Source organism: Botryllus schlosseri, chromosome 5 (genome assembly GCF_051294905.1).
Source record: "Botryllus schlosseri isolate E-star chromosome 5, Bs_hap1, whole genome shotgun sequence".
Taxonomy (NCBI): Eukaryota; Metazoa; Chordata; class Ascidiacea; order Stolidobranchia; family Styelidae; genus Botryllus; species Botryllus schlosseri.
This window is the reverse complement of record NC_137240.1, coordinates 8,177,253-8,198,559: the sequence shown is the minus strand read 5'-3', so window position 1 is coordinate 8,198,559 and position 21,307 is coordinate 8,177,253. Positions and strand designations below refer to the sequence as shown.

General features: G+C 41.7%; 2 protein-coding genes across 3 annotated transcripts in view; both read left to right on the top strand.

Moving 5' to 3' along the window:
- The first annotated feature begins 2,206 nt into the window (after nt 1-2,206).
- On the top strand, nt 2,207-19,927 carry LOC145438907 (uncharacterized). Of its 2 annotated transcripts, none has more exons than XM_080316298.1 (7): nt 2,207-2,475; nt 3,265-3,384; nt 4,338-5,088; nt 5,509-5,655; nt 6,837-7,024; nt 12,051-12,152; nt 17,026-19,927. In XM_080316298.1, exons 1-7 carry the CDS (start codon nt 2,289-2,291, stop codon nt 17,031-17,033), a joined length of 1,503 nt encoding a protein of 500 aa, XP_080172424.1. In that variant the 5' UTR covers nt 2,207-2,288; the 3' UTR covers nt 17,034-19,927. The 2 variants fall into 2 exon arrangements, with proteins under 2 accessions (XP_080172424.1, XP_080172423.1); XM_080316297.1 differs by lacking the exon at nt 17,026-19,927 and adding an exon at nt 13,636-15,622.
- LOC145438903 (radial spoke head 10 homolog B-like) overlaps nt 10,453-21,307 on the top strand; it is a 260,639-nt gene continuing 249,784 nt past the window's right edge. The window contains exon 1 of the mRNA XM_080316292.1: nt 10,453-10,463. The gene's annotated coding sequence lies outside the window, so the exon portion shown is untranslated. The remainder of the gene's footprint in view (nt 10,464-21,307) is intronic.

Sequence of the window (21,307 nt, the reverse complement as noted above, 5' to 3'; positions counted from 1 at the left end):
GAGAACCCGGCCCTCGGGAAATTTTGTATATCAAGCACGCGTGGTCTACTTGTTGTGGTATTCATGGTGTTTTTCGACTACTCTGGACCTCGGTGAATGCGGCCCTCGAACAGTTTTGAATTAAAAATGCATTAAATGTGAACCCGGCCCTCGGGAAATTTTGTATTCACCGGCAACCCTAATATCCCACCTCCGGCAACCCAAATATCCTAACCCTAACCTACAGTTGCAATAACGAGCAGACCACGCGTGGTTGATATGTGTGCAATAACAATCGTTGGGATATATTTTTCATCTGAACAAGTCACACACAATATACAATGCGATAAGACTCAATGCGATGTCATGAACAGATACGAGGATGTCGAACGTCGCACGTCCGCCCCTCGCCAAGTCAATTCAACAATGAGCCGACCACGCAATCGTGATCACGTGATCTGACCACGCCGTGACTGCGTGACCTACGCATGCCCTGACCTCCTTACAAGACCGACAAATCAGTTGATAATAACATTATTAGTTTATTAATTCATATTAATACTTGTTGATACACTTAATTTCAAAATTTCCCGAGAGCGGAATTCACCGAGGGCCGAGTTCATCGAGGGCCGGGTTCTCCGAGGGCCGAGTTTGTAAGGCCGGGTTCTCCGACAACCCTAAATTAGATTACGTGAGCAGAGAGACGTTATGAAAATTGATAGCAATCTATATCAAATTCCCGATCATATATTGACCGACTCGATCATGAAATATAGAGATTTCTACGCGAGAAGAGCTGACTCATTAAATGTGTGACAGCCTACTAGACTATTTCGCGCATCCCAGACATAGTATAGACCTGATACTAATTGCAGAGTGATACCTTGGTGAATCTCGGTACGGTTGGTCTATAATATGGGAGCAGCGATGATTCTCAAAGTTGAAGTAATTAAAAAAATTATAATCAAAAAATCAAGGATTGTTTGAACACAAGACTCCGATTCCATACAGGTAGAGTGATACAGCTGATAGAGCCGTGTTACAGCTGATAGCTGATACAGCTTTATATCCACAGGTTGATACAGCTGATACAGCTTTATATCCACAGGGTGATACAGCTGATACAGCTTTATCTCCACAGGGTGATACAGCTTTATCTCCACAGGGTGATACAGCTTTATATCCACAGAGTGATACAGCTGGTACAGCTTTATATCCACAGGGCCCTTTTACTCTATTGTGCTGTAGTAGTTATAGTGGACAGTAACTATACGTAATGTTGCCGTATGGTACCGTACCGTTGCTGACAAGTGACATATAAGGAAGCATATATAATGTTACAGATTGTGTAGGGTAGGCCTACGGAATCTCGAATCTGTGAAATGGAATTCATAATTGGCATTATTGTATTGTCGTATACTGGTTCTAAACTCGACAAGCAGCATGCATCAGTGAACTTTCGAAGAGGGTCTAATTCAAATTTGCAATCCCAATTGTGCTTGTCTACAGTCATTCATAGGAATCTGAATCCTAGAATCCAAACTTCAGATTAAAATTTTTCCCCACCTATCCGAAATACAAATGTAAATCTTATGTGGCGCTCCACTTATTGCCGAAAGCGAAAACAATCACTATTTGCACATACGCAATGGTTTTTCTCAATGCTTGTAGTCATGTGAACAAGCTAGGGAGTTCTCAAATCGCTATAGGTCTATGTTATTTAGGTATAGCCTGTTGTGGTATTTAGGTTGATATATATAGCGATTGACTTACCATGATTAGCCAATGCCAAGGTAAGCGTCATGATGCTAGTACTGCCTGTTTTAATGATAGATATTATATCATCATCCTAACTGCCATCATATATGAATAAACCTATCAGAAATTTAATATAGAATAATCCCCGTACCGTACACTGTCACTAGCAATTGATTGCAGAACAATGTTTAGAGGTTCTAGTCCAGGTAATGTCATCACAGCTCATTGCTGTTTCATTGCTCTGACCAATGACCACATCTCTCTCTCTCTGTTTGTCTGGCATCACAATATCCAATTCAACCGGTTTCTTGTATTGTGGTCATTTGCTTCTAGCAGGCACGCATTTGTCATTATCTCTATAGTGTTTTTTTATTATAAAATGACCCGTTTATTCTGATTGATACTATTTTATTGAGAGAATCATTATAGCAGAGCGTTGATGTGAAAATAATCCCCTGTTTTCTTTGCAGCATTTCGTCAAGTTAGATAATGTTACCAGTGAAGTGAGAACACACTTTTGAAAATTATCTTGACCGAGTTTTCACACAAACATGCCACCCCCGCCACCGCCCCCACCTCCCCCGCCGCCCACTCTATCCCAAGCCAACACTCAGAAACCAAAGCTGTCGAAGCAGGAGGCCGGGGGCCGCAACGCCGTGTTGGGAGATATATGCAACTTCAAGGCTAACAAGCTAAAGAAAGTACAAACAAATGACAGGAGCGTTCCGCAGGTCGCTGGTAAGTTTTTAACCGCGGGACAACACGGCTCATGACATTACTCTCGATATGTCGAGTGTAAAACCTGTATGAATCCTAGCTGTGTAGACAAAATAGTGTACAGCTTATAGTGATTCAATCCTGAGTCCAGTAATAGACTTCGATTCAAGTATTCGAGTATTGCTCATTATAACGTTACAGCAGTATGAATGATAGGGAAGGTATAATGGGTAAAAGTTTTATACGACCACAAACAATATTGCCATAATGCCGGTTCTACATCGCATTGAAGATTATTTAATTTTTTTGCCATACCTTTCTCGTTGCACTCTGTGACCAGTTTTACAGCCTACCACATTGGGAAATAGCACCGAAACTATAATTCTTGTTGAAGAATTCATTTTTAGTGGCAAGGAGCGTATAATTTAGATACTCGTAAAAATCTTCTCGTCGTACCCAACTCAAATCATTTGAATGAATACTCAATTCAGGTTAGAGTCCTAGAATCATTGCTCGCAACCTTAGTTATTATTTGCTCCATTCACTGCACGTATAAAATGATATATATGTCATATGCATTGAAATACTTATTTCGTCTACTCTGGTACCTATCTTGACCATATTCTCGTTTGCAAATGCATCGTACACATAGTTATGTATGTTATGAAAGGTAGGCATTGTCTGCGAACGGTGTTGACTGTTGAGTCACAAGTGAAAATAGCATAAAAGAATGATTGCTACTGAAATGAGTGAAGTAATCCAATTAAATAGGAATGGAATGAGTCGTTCTCAAGTTGTTTACTGTTTCAGCTAACAAAAGTGGCGGCGGCGGAGGAGGAGGAGGGGGGAGACCTGGGGGAGGAGGAGGAGGAGGAGGTGGTGGATTGGGAGGACTTTTTGCTGGTGGTATGCCCGCCCTGAAGCCAGCTGGTGAGACTTTCCTTACTTTCCATCGTTATGGAAGCTCCCTGCGGTTGGGAATTCACTGTCTGCTCGAATATCATGCGTGTCTAATACGGCTGCTGAAAATTTTCAGAATTTGAACATAATAGTATTTACTTTATATAATTCTATAATAAATAATGGTTGGAATCCAGCCAAACTTTATATCCTATGCATCTTTTTTTCGATAACCCAACAATTTCATGGGTAGACATATTTGAAACTTTTTTTCATATATCACGCCTTTTTTTAATAGCAATACTTGTTGGAATTGGGCCAAATTTTGTGTGAAGTGTTTTTTTAGGCAACCTAACTATTTGCCAACTAGCCAGTAAATTGAAAAAAAATGTTATTTTTGAACAACCCTAGTTTTTATATGTTTAGTCGGGCCAAGCGCGAAGAAATTTTCAAGTCGAGTTGGCCTAATTCATGTTGATTTGTGAAGTTTATTAGTTTAATCATTGAAATATTCACAATTATTTTCCAAAATTTGCAAAATAATGGTGGTATACACTTAGGGAATTGCTGTCCTAATGAGGGATGCCTAAGCTCTCAACCTGGCGCCTAGGCAGAGGTTAACGTGTAGAATGAACATCGCAGATATCTACTCAAGAACACGCTGGTGTAGTTATTTCCTAGAAAGTGATTATTCTGGGCTTAGTTTTGCCTAGAAAATGACAGCGGGGAAGTAGAAGTACTCTAAAATCATAGCCACTTGAGTAAAAATGCTAGTAAGCAAACTCTACTTGGTATAATTCTTAAAATGGAAGTACTTTGTTACTGGCCCACCTCTCAGCCTATGCCCAAGTCTCGAATATGGAATCCCGTCAGTTAGGTACTGGACTTTCACCAGCCCTATTTATGCATGATACTGTCCCGTATTATCGATAACAAACGTGTATCAACAGTTTTGCTGCAATGTTGCCGTAAATATTTTGCAGGGAGCAGAGGCGGTTCTGCCATGAAACCACCGGGAATGGGCAATAGAAACGGACCTTCGCCAACTTTCGGCGGACGAAATAACAGTTCACAGCCACCACCACCACCATCCAACCGTAAACCGAACACGGGGCCTCAGCCGTTTGGCGGTGGGGGCTGGAGGCCGCCGACACCCGCGTCTAAGCCTGACTCGGGCTCGCGTAGCAGCGGGGCACCCCCACGTTGGAAGCCCCCTTCGTCACCCAGTCCCACCTCTTCGTCTCCGAGAAACAGTGTTTCGGGCCGGAATAGTTTCAACGACAGAGGTGGACTGCCTCCCCCTCCTATGGGTTTACCGGGAAAAGGGCCTCCGCCCCCCGCTCCGGGAAGGTCCGGGGCGCCTCCACCACCGCCATCGAGAGATTCGAGACGCAGCTCGTCTCTGCATCAAAATTCAGGCGGGGATAGTTTTCCGCCACCACCTCCACCATCTAATTCAAGGCGGCCCCCACCTTCTAATTCGAGGGGGCCGCCACCCCCACCGTCTAATTCAAGAGGACCCCCACCCCCGCCGTCCTCGCGAGGTTTGCCCCCTCCGCCGTCAAGAGGAGGGCCCCCTCCCCCACCTCCTTCGTCACGGGGTTTGCCCCCTCCCCCATCGCCATCATCTTTGTCATCAAGTGGCGGGCCCCCTCCCCCTATGTCACGGGGTGGGGCCCCGCCGCCGCCGCCGTCTAGGGGACCTCCACCTCCGTCGCCGGGAATGCTGAATAGGTTTGTGGTTTTTCTGTCCTCGGATGAAATCCTCTTGTTCGATTAGGCCTAGTGGCCTACTTTATGAGTAGCAGGTAGCAGACTTGGGAAAATAGATAATTCATTCAAACCTGCTTTTGTCTAAGTGAGTGCTTCCCAAAGGGGGCGATATTGCCGCCCTGGGGGAAGATGAGAGACAGAGACGAAAAAAATGACGAGTCAATTGTGTGGTGACAACGCTTGACCGATTCTAGTGCGGGAAATACCGTATGAAAATTAAGTTTAGGAACCACTGGTCTAAATAAACCGCTGTTTGGGTTAGCTCGTTGCGCGACACGCTGGTGTTGACTTTCTTTTGTAGCTAGCGGTAATGTAGGAGAATGATGTAGTGTTTCATCCGTGGAACCTATATTGCAAGGATATTGACTTCTATTTTTTCAGGTCTTCCACGAGGTCGAACGGACCGCCGTCTTTCCAGCAGCAAAGGACCCTCCCACCGCCACCTCCGGGCCAAACCACCAATGATTTTCCGCCTCCACCGCCAAGCAATGACATGCCCCCACCAATGTCATCGCGACAGGACAAAGGGTTGGTTCATTTTTTCACTTTGCGATATCGTTGTAATTTTCATCATCAAATGTAACGTGGAGCTTCGCTAACAATTTTTGTTTAAATTCGAATGTCAAAAGGAGCAGGCAAACCTTTTGCTCTGAAAATGATTGGTCTTCAATGCAGATCTGCTACTGCCTGACAGCAGAATCTCAATGGGTGAAAAACGTTGTTGAATGTGGCCCTGGCTGAGTTACATGTACTAGGTCAGGTTTTCTCTGTATTGCAGCGGTTCTGGACCTTTTTTAGCGCCAAACCCTAAATTATTTGTAATCTACTGACCAAAAATAATGTTATGAACACTGTTCCCTCTAAGCTGCGCATGTGCGCAAATGCGCAGTGCTGACACGGTCTCTGCGCACAGAAAATGTAAGTTGCGCACAAAAATCCGAAGCGATGACCTTTTTTTAGTCATTACGCACTGTTGTCCAAGTGTCTGCGCAGTGAGATCGCGAGTGTGCGCTGACTCGTCAAATATTAGAGGGAACATTGGTTATGAGGTTATAAGCTTTATAGTTGTAGTTTCACCATTGGGCTACTATGGAGCCATGGACTCAAACTAGTCTGTAAACCCCCTAAGTATAAGGTGTCCAATGGACCATTAAAGCTAGTCTGCAGACCACCAATCGCAAGGTGTCCAGTCCATGGACCATTAAAACTAGTCTGCGGACCCCCAAGCCCAAGTTTTCCTTGGACCATTGAAACTAGTCTGCGGACACCTAAGCACAAGGTTTCCATGGACCATTAAAACTTGGCTGCGGACCCCTAAGCACAAGGTTTCCATGGACCATCACAACTAGTCTGCAGACCCCCAAGCACAAGGTTTCCATGGACCATTAAAACTTGGCTGCGGACCACTAAGCACAAGGTTTCCATGGACCATTGAAACTAGTCTGCGGACCCCCAAGCACAAGGTTTCCATGGACCATTAAAACTAATCTGCAGACCCCCAAGCACAAGGTTTCCATGGACCATTAAAACTAGTCTGCAGACCCCCAAGCATAAGGTGTCCATGGACACCTGGTTAAGGACCCGGTCTTCGGTGGTTGCTCTCGTGGTTTGGGAATCTGTAATAATAGTATGCTCTGCATTCTTGCGTGAATCGTGAGTTGAAAGATGGATAAACCTGCCATGAGCTCGCGAATATTTTCCATTTTCAGACGACCTCCACCCCCACCTTCGCGTAACGCCGGACGGCCGCCACCCCCTCCCGCATCGAGACCACCACCCACACCTTCGTTCGGGGGCAAAGGGGCGCCGCCTCCGCCACCACCTTCGAGGAACAGTATGCCACCCCCACCGCCGCCTGGCAGAGGGTCAACGCACGGCCATCATTCGAATGGTCCAGGTAAGACTGTACTTTGATACTTGAGACATGAGGTCATTGGGGTCAGCCACGGATTTTTTCCTACTGAAGTAGATTTTGCACTTTTTCTGAAGTAATTATTTATTTTAGGCTACTTTTACTTCAGTTTTCGGTGGTTTAGATAATACTGGGCCTAGAATACCTACTTTTTTGCTTAGAATTCTCTACTTCTACTTGTGTGTGAGTAGTACTTTACAACGTTACTTCTACTCAAGTACCTCTGCTTGGGATGTCAGTTATGATTTATAATGGGATCATCCATTTCGTACTAGGTTATTGTTTTATTGGTTGTTAAATATTTGTAGGCTATCAATAAGGGCACAGCAATGTGTGATGTCATCTGTCGATAACCGAGCGGCTCAACCACAAAATCGCAATGTTGGGAGAATATTGGCAAATACGAATTTTTTCCATTCTTTTATGATTGATGTTAAATTTCTATTATCCCACCTGCTGCTGATTCCATTCATCGTCCAAAATCGAGTCTGCTATATCAGTCGATATTCTTCGACTTCAAAAGCGGTACAATGACCAATCCAAAGCTTGCCCGTGTAAAGTAAGTCATTGTGAAGCTTGTTTTGCATCAATCGGGATTATAATTATAGAATATGACTGGGACTGCCATGATTTACGGAACGTTCTTTAGGAAGGCAATTAATAAAGTCGTGTGTGTGCTGTGCTTTTAAACTGCAAATAGCTCTGTTATTCGCCCTCTAATGTGATGGGAAGCTTGATAGGAACATGGTGTCACAACTTGTCATATCGTGATTGTTGATGATGCACGTTTTACTCATCCAATGGGCACCATAGGCATTGCGCGTTAGTCACCGAAAGACAGGAAGAGATACATTTTCAACAGCTCGCAGTGTCATGACGTTCGTGCCGGGCAACGATCCCGATTTGCGACACAAGGAACTAGGGCTTTTGCAAGGTGAACGATTGTTGCGAAGTTCTCATCTTCGCGTTGTTCAACCGCGCGTACATAGCGACACAAACTGCCGTATTTTTCAAAATGTGCAACTGAGTAACTTCAACACAACTGAACGAAATACTGAATTACAAATAGGTCAAGAAATGTACCATTATCATTGGCCAAGTACACGTCTTTTCTTGTTGTAGAACAAGAACTACTCACTTTTCAAAATCCGCAACTATAGCTAGGTTGATAGTTTCTACTAGTTTCGCCGAGATACCTGAATGCAATATACGAGTATAATCTCTGTTTTGAATCGTACCTCTCAATTTGAGTTGTGCTGCTATTAAAGTATCTGATACTAGCTCATTGACATTCTTTCTGATGTCTTCACGGAATTCAACATTAAATAGCCTAATGCCGAGGTCTCAAACTCAGATGTGCTCGCGGGCCAGTTTTCCAGTTTTGACGACGCCGTGGGCCGCATCATTTGTGTGGGTATTCTATGTCTTTCCAAGTAGGCCTTATTTGGGAATGAATTGTCCTATTGAAAGTGACCAGACTGACAGTAAACACACATCGTCAAAATGTATCAATTTAGGCCTGACACGAAAAGAATCATCACATTTATACCTATTTGAATAGAATTGTTGTTGTACTCATCACAACGATTAAACATAATATATATTAATATATAAATATATATTAAAGCTATATATATATAATATATCGACTTTTCAATTAGATAAAAGCTACCGTGTTATAATTTTGCAGCTACTCTGAATATTTTGAATTCAACTGATTGATAATAGAGACTGATCTGATATCAAAACATTTTTAGGTTGATCATTGTAATTTCAATCCTGGATTCGGGTATACTTCTGATAAGCAGGCTATTAATCTCATGGCCAAATATCTTCAATAATAGGAGCAGAAAAAATATAAATATGATATAAATATATTGCTGAATGTGTCCTAGTGATTGAAATGTCGGAACGCCGAACGGCCCGTTGTTGTTACATCGTCGGAGCGTACCACTACGGTACTATCGGAACCTTTGAGTGACCCTTATAACATGGTTTAGCGACCAAAGATGTAACTAACAGATTGCCAATGGTTGCCAAAACTACTTGCTTCGTTAGCGAAATACCAAGTTGTGACCTTCTGATCTATTACTATCCTCCTTGTACGCGACTAGTTTGTTGGGTCCATGGTTCTAACAAATTCACGGTATTTGGAGTCATTTTCATTTTGCCATCGAGTTAGCCCGAATCTGAGTAATTCTAAAAAAGGTCTCGTCCAAGTCCAACTCACAAATTTCAGTCACGAATCGTCCAAGGGTCAGGTTTTGTCATCATGAATTGGAAATGTGGCGAAATAGTGAATCTTCCACTGCGGCAACGTTTGCAATTGATGTGATACTGATGTTTGATGAATAGTTTCAGGCTTTGGGGGCAATTTAAGAGGGAATAGACACTTTATAACCTGAAAAGATATATGTGACACTTGTATATTGTCAAATTAATAAAAATCTAAAATGTCGTCGCGGGCCGCACAAAATGCTCTGGCGGGCCGCGTGTTTGAGACCTCTGGCCTAATGTCTTGATCCAGTTTTTCTGAAATAACAAATCTTTTTCAACCTGACTGCGATCTTTAAAGTTTTTGAGTCTAAATTCATGTTGGAAGCATCGGAGACAGACTGTGTTCATGCGCTTGACAAATCGACCTACGTTTTGATGAGTATATGTTGCAATTCCGTCGGGCCTACTTTCTGGTTTCTTGAAAGACTTGAAACTGCTGACGGCCGATTCTACAGAGTCGACAATATGACGCAGTTTGAAATTTTTCAAACATCGGAATTTTTGATTGCGGCAATGAAGTTGGTTTGTTTGTGAAATTTCGTTTTTTTGCCTGATTTGTAATTTCCGGCGTAGTTCGGGAAATTCAGAACGCAGCAATATTTGATTGAGAAAGGCGCTTTCAATTGAATTGACCTCATTAATGGCGGTACATAATTTTATTTCGACCATGGTAGGTCCTGCAGTTCTATTTGTGGAAGTTTTCGATCATGATTGTGGTTCGGAAACTATTTAACCTGCATGAACAGTCAGGACATGAATTAGCACCATACGGCCTTGATAATAAACCAAGCCTTTATTGCTGTACTAAAAATGTTTGCACAATTTTGGCTTATATGCTGATATTTTACTGGAATCTAAGCTAAATATTAGCTCCCTTTGTAACTAGTAGCTTGCAAATCGAATAGCTACCCAGAAAGATTTTTTCGTCACCCCTTAATTGATAGACTTGTCATCCCGGCATGTTTGAGTGTGAAAGTGAAATATGCGGATATTGATTGTGAAAGTGAAATACATTGAAGGATAATTTCGCGAAGGGAGGTTTCTTTTTTTAATCGTACCTCTATGGGTACTATATGAGTCATAGTGTTTACCTTACAAGTTTGAGTAAATATCCAACGTTGACTTGCACTTTCCAAGTTGTATTAAGGTTTGGAAAAAGTTTGCCACGACTGTGCGCTACCCATTTCGATGAGTAATTGTGGACTTTTACGTGACGATGCCCTACCTTGTACCCGTGATTTCTTTTCTCAGTCCTAGAATATGCGGCTATTGTACTGAAAAGGATGCGCCCTTCCAACCATAGCAAGTTTTCATATCATTGTGGTACATTACTGCACTAACAGTTTTGTTGTTTGGCAATTTATTTATGCGTTCATGTTGTTTCGGCTACGTTGGTCACTGTACTCCAGGCTGTTATATTCTTGTTCCGTCTGCTTGTAGCGCGGACGGCCCACTTTTGTTCTAGGCATTCGTAAGACACCATTTCCACGAAGCAGATGGCGTGGAGGTGCCTAAATAAACTTTCATCACTTAGTTAGGAATTCTAGAGCCTACCTAGTCGAACTCGAACCTCCAACCCATTGGTGTTGCTGCTGTGAATGTAGGCCTACCACTACCTTGTCATTAAACTGCACCTTAGTTTGTTCAAAAATGACTCTTTTTTCAAATTGTACTGGCTACTTGATAAAATTGTTAGGTTACCTAATTTAAGCCTACACACCAAATTTGGTTCAATCCCAGGGAGTAGCCGCTTTGCTACAGAAGAAAGTTTCTATTTATTATATTAAAATAAAGGAACAAAAATTTAAAAATTTTCTGTTCACGCCATGAAAGAGTTAGGTTGCCTATAGAAACGATGTTCACCAAATTTGATTCAAATCCAACCAGTGGAAGCAAAGTTATTGCGGTCGAAAAATTTGGATTATGAATAAAATAGTATGGTAACCAATTCTTTAATTATTTATTATAAGTGTGCCCACCGTAAAGACTATTTCATTCAAATCCAAATTTTTCGACAGCAATAACTCCGCTTCCACTGGTTGGAATTGAGCCAAATTCGGTGAACATCGTTTCTATACACAACGTAACTCTTTCATGGGGTGAACAGAAAATTCTGAAATTCTTGTTTCTTTATTTTTAAATAACAAATCGAAACTTTCTTCTCCTGTAGCAATACAGCTACTGGCTGGAATTGAACCAAATTTGGTGTGTAGGCTTAAATTAGGTAACCTAACAATTTTATCAAGTAGCCAGTACAATTTGAGGAAAAAAGTTATTTCTGAACACCCCTACGGTACTGCACCTGTAATCCGTCAACAGTGTCGGTATGTGATACCAGTGTTTTACTATTGCGCACAATGTTTTGAGTTGACAGTTGCTACAGATTTTTAAACTTCGTTTCGTATTTGTTTAATCATGTAGTTCTTGTCACCCGGAAAAAGGAAATCTTCCTTGTGCTATTTGTTAAATAAAGTCGTGTGAATCATTTCGAGACATCCTCATGGACGCTGCCTTCCTGTAAAGTGATGTCATGTTATGAAGTGTTGTCACAAGACTGGTCATCATAGTTTTGGTTTGCCAAACGAACATGCTGGCGTTGTCTCTAACGTATGACATCATGTGGTGCTGGTACAGTAGTCTGATACTGTACTGAACTATCAAATCGGAAAATTACCGAATTCTAGACCTAATGGTGTGAATCGAAATCTAAACTCCGAAACTTTTGGGTTTGCAGCGAACGATTTCGAAAACAGATTCCAGTTTCACACAGAGCTTCCGCCTCCAGAACATTTTACGCCTAGTCCCAAGACTTATCCTAGTATGCAGCCAAAGAAAAGTAAGCCGAAATATATGTTCTATGTTGTGTTTCTTAGCAGTTACGGTGCAATAGGTTTTGACGATATTCCGGTATATTTTACTGTTCCGTCAAATATTTACCCGATTCAGGTACTCCGGATATTGTTATTAGACTGCTCGCGATGCTGTATTAGTTTCAAATGTGAAAGTAGTTCCTTTCACGGTGTTTGTTTTTGGTTACTGTGTAATGTGTATGTGTCTGCCAATGTCAAGTGACAACTGTGACTACATAACTTTTGTCCACGGCTACTACTGACGCCGGGTCTATTGGATCCTGGCATGTAGTTATAAATGTTCGGATTTGAGGCTCACTTTTTTTTGAACTAGGTGCTGTTTTACGTGGCTTGTACTTCGAGTCATCCATGCTTGACTCAGTCGAAAGTGCTGTGTGTTTTGATCCTTGTGTGTTGGACATTGTTTCATGCGACGTGTATTAAGTAAATACGCTTGCTTGTTTTGAGTCGCTCCATTTTTTCCAAAATAATGTATATCATCAAGAAAACTTGATTTCGAAATCTGGTTAATGATTTACGTTATACTATTGAAATCTTGGGTTACAGTACCAGTACTAGTCAAAGAGTTCATGAATGTTAATTGTTTGTCGTCACGATTTCAGGATCGTAAATACTCTGACTAAACAGAATAAAAACTAAAAGATTACGACTCTGCCTACATTCCTCTGGACAGCTTGATCTGAAATTGTGCAATATGGAATTTTTTTTGCATCTTTGTCAATGTTTCTCCATCTCAAATATCGCAATTTACTATAATAGGCTACCGATCTATCAATTTCTTTTCTAGACCCGATAATCTACATATTATGGTATTTGAGATAGCACAATCTGTCAAAAGAAAAGAGCGGACAGATTCAACCGTATAGCGCCTGCTTTGTCAAATTTAGGCCGTGTTTCGCAGAGTATACAGGCACTGGTCTCGGCCGTTCCCCTGTCCGTCACGCTCAGAAGTAGGACTGCACTAATTTTGCTGCTATTCTTATTGAATAAATCCTGAGGTTTCATACTACGATCGACCTTTTAAGATTAATATCAAACACTGCTAGGTTGATGGCTACTATTACCATTAAAGACGGGTAAAATTGGGTTCTAGCGAGCACCATAACAGTGTGAAGAACTTGAAAAGTTCAAATCTGTAGCTTACATGGCGCAAAAAATATAATTCCAGTTACATTACGTTAAAGGTAATTTGTCACAGCAGAGTCGCTGTTCCGATTTGATTTGAGTGTTCTGTACCCGAACACTCGTTGAACGTTACACAACGAGTGCATTTATTCTCAACACCTTGCAAGCGGGAATGTTTGTTGTGATTGTAGTGACTTTTGGTTCTTGTCGCGTTCAATTCATTTTGATGCTCTGTTGAATATGGTAGACGGTAGGTGGTTCCGCTCTGTTTGATTCTTTTCTCTTTTTGTTAATTTTTGTGTTCTTTTCGATTCCGTGTTGCAGGTAGTCACAACCGGCGGGCGCCGAACGCCACACCGCCACCACCGCCGCCAATGAATCAATTTGGTACGGGATACTAACAGCGTCTACGTACGAGTCCCCGTCTGCTTTGACGTGTGTTTTAACACGCGAGGACTGGACAGATAACTTGACAGCCAACGCAGTCCGGGGTTACGAGACGGGAGCGCTTTTCATTTATCCCATCTATAGAGTGTTCCTGCTATGCGGAGTCATTGCGCTGATGCGTCAAGTTAACTCATGACGGTAGCCCATAAAAATATGGCAGTCGCAGAACTTTTTGCTGATGTCAAGCCTCAATCACAGGATGTATAACCACTAAAAAATAGAACCCGTGAGGGCGTAAGTCGTGTGACATCATGACTTTTGACTCACCTCCCGTGTCAACCCAGATCTATATTCACGTTGAAATTAAGATGCATTGTAATCTAGACACCTATTCTTATAATCTATTAATTGGTATAATGAAATATCGTCTCAACATGGTAATAGGAATCAAATCTGCGATCGGAGATGCGACTACTTGTCAGGGACTGTTGACATAGGCCAGCTTATAGCGAACAGGTGTCCGGACGGAGCCTTTCCAGTCGATTCGATGCCCAAGCAAGCATAGCGATGGTTATCGTTTTGAAAATCTGAAACCGATCGGGCTCTAGTAAACTCTGCTTCCGTAGGATGGTTTCATTACGATTTTGTGACCTCATGATGACTGCCACGCCATAGCGGTAATAATATCGTTCCAATAGCCCGATATTATTGCTAGTACTGACTAGCTTGATCCCCAGCCGGGATTCCACTGCTGTCAGTGGAAATCAGAAATCAGCTAGACCGACATCAGCGAGCCATTTTTGTCGTTGTCAGTCCCTATCTCAATATCGCTAATATTTTATAATATATTCATGATTCTGTCGGTCCTATTTATACGGCGTGCCGGACTTGGTAGCGTGCAGTCCGAAACGGATCGTTTTAAGTTGTGAAATATGCGTCTTATTGTGGAGTAGACGGTCAAGTTCACTCGAAGCGTGTTTTTATACTCTGAAACTGCGTAAGGTTTTTTCCCCATTACTCGGCTCTCACAGATCGTTGGATCACCGTGTCAACGCATATGCTTGTGTTGGACTAGTGCGATGCGTAATTGTCTTGAAATTGTGGCGGTATCTTCAAGAAAGCCTGCTGTAAGGAAGAGCAAAATCCAACCGGGTTTATTATTGATGCGTGTATTTCGATTATTTTTGTTCCCTATTCGGACAGTGGTTTCTTGTTTCCTTTCTTCGAGGAGTATTGTTTGTCCACCAGTGCGCCGATTGTGCCTGACGAACGTCGGTCGGCGCGGCAATCGCTTTATTTCCTTTACTGATGATATATTTTACGTATGTTATTTTAGATTTCTTTTGCCCGATTGTGATTCGATTTGATTTCCGGCTAATTCCGGTTCGCTCCGCGTCGAGTTGGGCCCGCGCGTGTATTTACTTGCTCTTTTAATCCTACGATAAATTTACTCTTTCTATTTCATCCCGTGTTGAACCATCGAAAGTAAGCATAGTATGTAATGATGAGTAATAGATTTCGGCACCACGGTCGTTTTCTTCGTGGCTGCACTCTGGAGGTGTACATTTACGCGTAGTAACACGATTATAATATTGAGACTTGTCTTGGTATCGGGGAGTTCGGAGCTTGGCGGCAAGGGGACGCTGACGACAGAGATTCAGGGTGGGGAATTTATAACTGCCTGACGTGGGTGCTGATAGCACAATGTCACGACTGGATACAAAGGCTCCTTTCGCCCCCTGACTTCGTGTGCAGCATGGATCCGCGGCTGGAATTTAGTTTTAATGAGCATGTCTGCGGTTGGGGGATGCCTTATTTAGTTATCCAGCATAGTACATACATATTGACCACTTTCCTGTAGCCTTCGTGACAATGGCGTTTTCGCTTGATGGCAAAGAGAAATAAAATCAGGTCTATTTGGTCTGCCATGTTTCAGAGCATTTTTTTGGGTATGTATAAAACACCGAGGTTTTCGACAGGAGTCCTGCTCAAGTCCAGAATCCCGCCTAGGGTTCGGGGTCCGTCCGTGTTATGCGTGAGCGTAGTAGGGACATATTCTATGCACACAACTGATGTTTCGCTGGTCTTATCTGAACCATCACGGCACAGTTCTGGTATCAGAAAGACTCGCACGTTCGGGCACTCGGACTATAGCTGCTTGCCTTGGCGATGGTCGACGTCCTGTTTCATAACGCCCCCGCTTCTGCAATCTGAACTGGTGCCCACGCGGGCGCCGTGATTACGCCATTCGATGTAAATCGATAAATTACAGATCATCGTGGCATCTAGTCTGTAAAGCGAAATGCCGGTAATCTGGTCTAATTTGATAATGTCTCAAAATTTTAGTTGAAAATGCTACACGAAGACTGTACAGAGTGTATACACTTAGGGTCTTCAAAGATAACCTTTTTTCAGGGTTCTAGCCATTCATTGATTAAATTGTCAGGTTACCCGAAAAAACGCTGCACACCAGATTTTGTTCAATTCTTACAAGTATAAGCCTCCGAAGAGCCAATTCAAAACTTCAATTTATCTAGGCTTACCATGCGTCCTCTTTTAAGAGGATTTGTCCTCTTTTTTGAAAGTGTCCTCGGAGGACGCCCTTCTGTCCTCTTTTTTGAGATTTTGTCCTCTTTTTTGAAAATTTAGGTCAGATTTAGAGGAAATTGCGAGTGATATGCCGCAAATTAGCACAGAAGTTAAGCTCCGGGCGATGACCTTTTTTTTTTAGTCAACCGATCACGAAGTGGGAAAAATTTACCGGTTTTTGAGAATTCGCTTCTCCGGTTTTGCATGTCTTAACTTTCTGAAAAAGTGTCCTCTTTTTAGATTTCCAAAATATGGTAAGCCTAAATTTATCAGGCAAAAATAACCAATGAAACCGTCGAGTTGTCTTCAAGGACGCTGCAAAACGAATTTGACTCAATTACAACTGGTAGAAGCGGAGTTATTTGAGTTTTTCGTTGAGAATTCTCGTCCACCAATCAATTCTCTGCTTGTGGGAGAATGAACTCTTATTTGACCTGAACTGAACTTGGATATTTGCGGTAGTTTTTTTTTTTTCTTTTTATGAATTTAATTCAATTTCCAAGTTATTGCGAATTCTGTAATTCTAAATGCTGTAGCTGTAGGCCTACTTCGAATTATAGCCTATAATCTACTTCGGAAAAACTGAATTTTTTTAGTTTTTCGACTTTTCTGAGTGGAAACATTTTAGTCTACATTCCGAAACATATTTGGTCTTGCAGTCATCTCACGATTGATTTCCACTTCGACTCGTTGTTACTTCCACCCTCCCATACCTCAAAGTCAATAATTTTGATTCAGAGCCGTAATTTCACGCGATGGCGGAGGAACAGTGTGCAGCCGAGGGAAGACAAGCGGTGCGGTCTTTTATCCGCGGGGGATATAGTTATTATACCTGAACTGCAACGCTAACTTTAAAGCTCCTCAGCTTGTAAGACCAATCTGGCTACCCGTCGACACCTTATGATCTGACCCCAAGTTTCTATTTCAATCCTCGACCCCCGTTCTGTTGATAGGAGGATCTGCGTTTGTGTTATGTACATTCGAATGGCGACTGCGAGAGGATACCAATTCAGTCGGCTATATGTCTTGAACACTGTCAGTATATCCGGATTATCATTATAGTTAGATTTCGTCCCGGGAAAGTTCAAATGATGAATTTTTCCTGTTCTGCCACCGCTATCATCATGGATTGGTATTTTACTAATAGCACTGGGGCGAGTGCCTTACAGCGTGGTCTAGGCTTCTATGCAGCACCACACAACTGATGATGTGGCTTTAATTCCATCGACACTCATAATGTAAGCCCTGGATTGGTAATTAGGCCTACATTACGCTGTAGCGACACATATTCTGTCATTTTGCAATGTTTGGGAGACGAAACTGCGGATAAATATATGTGCCTACTTTGCAGAGATGAGAGGTTCTTATTTTCAAATAACAAATCATGTTCCAGGATTCGAGATTCAAATTAAGTCGAAATCTACAAATAATTAATAATTTTGCGGACGATCGATGTCCGAATCCGGCAATGGCTGAAATTTCTTGAAAGTTCGGAGAAAACTGAAAAAAACTACAAATTTAATGTAGAAATACAGCTGCAAAATATTTCTAAATACATCTCAGATCTACATCCGAATTTTTTGGAATTTGATTCCTTGATCATTTTTCATATCTGACAGATTTGACCCATTGTAAGGTGGGGGACAATTTACTACATTCTTCCGTGACTTGTAAATATAAATCTTATTTGCTCAAGCAGCCAGTTGAAACAGATGTAAATTTCCTGGTTTTGTGTCATTTCTCGCCAGTGAAGTTCTGCGTTAGGCTATCTCACATATACATTCTTGAAGTCATTATTTCTATGCAGACGTCCCAGAATGTTCCAACACGATTTTTTCGAGTTCCAGTATGATTATATATTTAATTGTTTAAATTTAAATGTCTAAGCTCGTTAATTTGACGTATCCAACTTCATTTGTAGCTATTGCGCTCACTCAAACTCATTTCGCTACACCTGAAGAACCGCTAATTATTTTCTCTTCGCGATCACAGAGACCTTTTACGACTCTACTACTAAATCACGGTTTTAAATTGCCGCCGTTGTCGGCCCCGATTGTGTTATAATGATTAATAAAAGTTCCAGTTAACAGCTGCGAATCTTTTAAATATTTTCACAGAGATTAGATCAGTCGCCTAATATACTAGGGTTACTATAGGACTACGTCCCCTTTTAATAGGATTTGTCCTCTTTTTTGAAGTGTCGTCGTCGGACGCCCTAATGTCCTCTTTTTTGAGAATTTCGGATCATTATATGGCAAAATCGACTTAGATACAGTAAATCAGCACTGAAGTAACGATCCGCCGGATATTTCGGGGGCTGGGCCGGAAGTCGACCTTTTCTTTTTTAGTCAACCGCCTGATAATGTGAAAGAAAAAACTGTATTTTGGGCACTGAGCGAGAAAGTTGACTTTTTTTAGTAAACCGACCACGATGTGGCGAAAATTTACCATTTTTTCAGGACTTTCCTCCGGTTTTGCAAGTCTGAATTTTTTTTAAAAGTGTCCTCTTTTCAGATTTCCAAAATATGGTAACCCTGTAATATACATAGCCTACGCTCAAATTCTATTCATAGCGCGCCATCATTCGCGCCTTGACACTTTGGGTGATTTGCAGAGTGAATAACGGAGTAATTTTATTCCGAAGCAGATTTCTATAGGCTAGACTGGGGTGCTGGCGTATCTGTTTTGAACTTCTATTGCAGCAAATTTCAATGCTGTAAGATATCTAATTTCTACCACTGAACCTTTGCGGGCGATATCTTGATGATTATCAGTCGATCTATTATTTTATCCGTTCAACGTACACACAATGTATATTATTGTAAAAGATATGGTGAGGACACGATACGATGTAATGAACAGATAGGAGGTTGGCGAAGCGACCAAACGTACGACCTAATGGCCGATGTGACAGTGTTCGATCTTGACATGTCGGTATGGCTGTATTTTCATGTTTAGAATTTAGATCGCCTTTCCATGCTATTTTCATTCCATTTTGTTGATGTCCTGCACCTGGTCCTCACTCTGGGCTCTTTCGTACTAATCGTCATAGGAACAGCGATACGTAGGGGAGGAGGTGCCAGATATACCTCCGCACTTCGATGCGAAACGTGCTACTTTTGAGACGCAAATCAGGGTCTCTGGCGCCGATGGCGGTGGATTAACAAACTGCGCTAACTCCCCATATATCTCACTTGCATCAAATGCAATTCTGCGCAGATATCACCTTTCAAGCTTTTTTTGCTATGTAAGCCATCCCAAGTCTCGGTTGTATCATTTCGGGCGATTCCTAATCTGATTGAATGCATTCTTTAAGTAGTAACATTCTACGGCACCTTTTCTACTTGAGCATCATCCGACTAATTTAGCCACCGCTAGTATATCAACTATATTTCGTTTATGTGGGCTGCTAAACAAATATATCGCACTGGTATGGTCTTGCTACATCTACTTATGTATGTTGGGAACGAGTTATACTGTCGTGAACGTGGTGATGGCTGCCGTTTCATGGTTGATACTATCCTCGCTTTCTGAACACATTTGGTGTAAAATTGATAAAAATCGTTTTTATTTACTATTTAGTGTTTATGGAATAATTATTCAGTTAATGCATATTTTAATAAAGTGAAATGTTCCTGTATCCCATAGTTTAGGTCAGGGTTGTAATGACTCGAGTCATGACTCGACTCGAGTCCGAATCGAGTCATGATTTTCTGGCGACTCGACTTGACTCGAGTCATTTTTTCAAATGACTAAAATGACTTGACTCGACTAGAATCAATTTGTGTATTGACTCGACTAGTACTCGAGTCATTGTGCATGACTGGAACCACGTCATATGACTCGAGTCTAGGACGGCCAAGACAGACATTTCATTGTAACTTCGAAAAACAGTAAAGTCACCACATTATGGTATTTCGTCTATCAGTCCTGCTACTGGGAAAATAGGGCCAGAAATTGTTGGGACTGAGCAAAATTACGATATTATGAATGCGAGCCATTCTATATCACTCGAGCAGAGTTGAAAAAAGGGGTTGAACCGGATAGAACTCAAAACTGAACACTGATCAGTGAGCACAGTGACTTGGACTTGGACTTGGACTCCGACTCGAGTCAAAACACTATGACTCGGACTCGACACTCTACTCACTGACTTGGACTGGGACTTGACTCGGTGGTGAATTGAAAATGACTCGAGCCAAAACTATAGAGGGGATGTGGTACAGATGAGAGACTGCAGGGACCGAAAATACTTCAAATATTATCTGTGATGATCTCCTGATCACAGTACGCGACTTTGTCTACAGTGGCATGCTGGCAGAATCTTTTCTCACACGCAAAAAACTTCGACCTGCGTGAGTTATGGGGTCTGACAAATTTACCATTTTTTCAGGATTTTCCTCCGGTTTTGCAAGTCTGAAAATTCAAAATATGGTAACCTTAACCTATGCTACCATAGCCAAATCAAGCATAATAGTTGGACCAACTAATCACTTAACAACAGAAACACACCCACAATATATAGAGGCTATAAATCATAGTTATCTGTGGTGTTCTATCGCTATTACGAGGCATTTGAAAGTCAAAATGTCGATTTGCCCGTAATATGTATGTGGGTATGTCTATGTGGTAAGTTTCGGCGGAAATCAAAACGTGATTTTATCCTAACATTTGAGTTGATGTAATCTATTCTATTCTTGAAGGTAGCGACGAATCATTATTCATTTGGCTTGCTGTAGCTAAGATTAGATTATAGTGCACAACGAAACAAGTTGAAAAATTTGAGTTTTGAGCGTATGTCTCATAGGTCCCATGGTCGTGTGCCATTGGACCCATCGGGTGGGGACCATTGATACGTTCGAGTAACAAATTTTAAACGCTTATAGATATTTTTTGAAAAGGAGGATATCCAGTCAAATGTACGCGATATGTATAGCTTGTATCAAAGTGTTGAGACGGCAAAAGATCGGTATTTCTCGATTTGAGGGCCAGAGATCATTTTGCAATATTTGATCCATTG

Bases quoted from the DNA above. Each gene is read 5' to 3' on its own strand.
- LOC145438907 (XM_080316297.1), top strand. From the start codon at position 2,289: ATGCCACCCCCGCCACCGCCCCCACCTCCCCCGCCGCCCACTCTATCC. The intron at 5,656-6,836 runs GTTGGTTCATTT...TTCCATTTTCAG, and splicing joins TCATCGCGACAGGACAAAGG to ACGACCTCCACCCCCACCTT. The intron at 12,153-13,635 runs GTAAGCCGAAAT...TCCGTGTTGCAG, and splicing joins TAGTATGCAGCCAAAGAAAA to GTAGTCACAACCGGCGGGCG.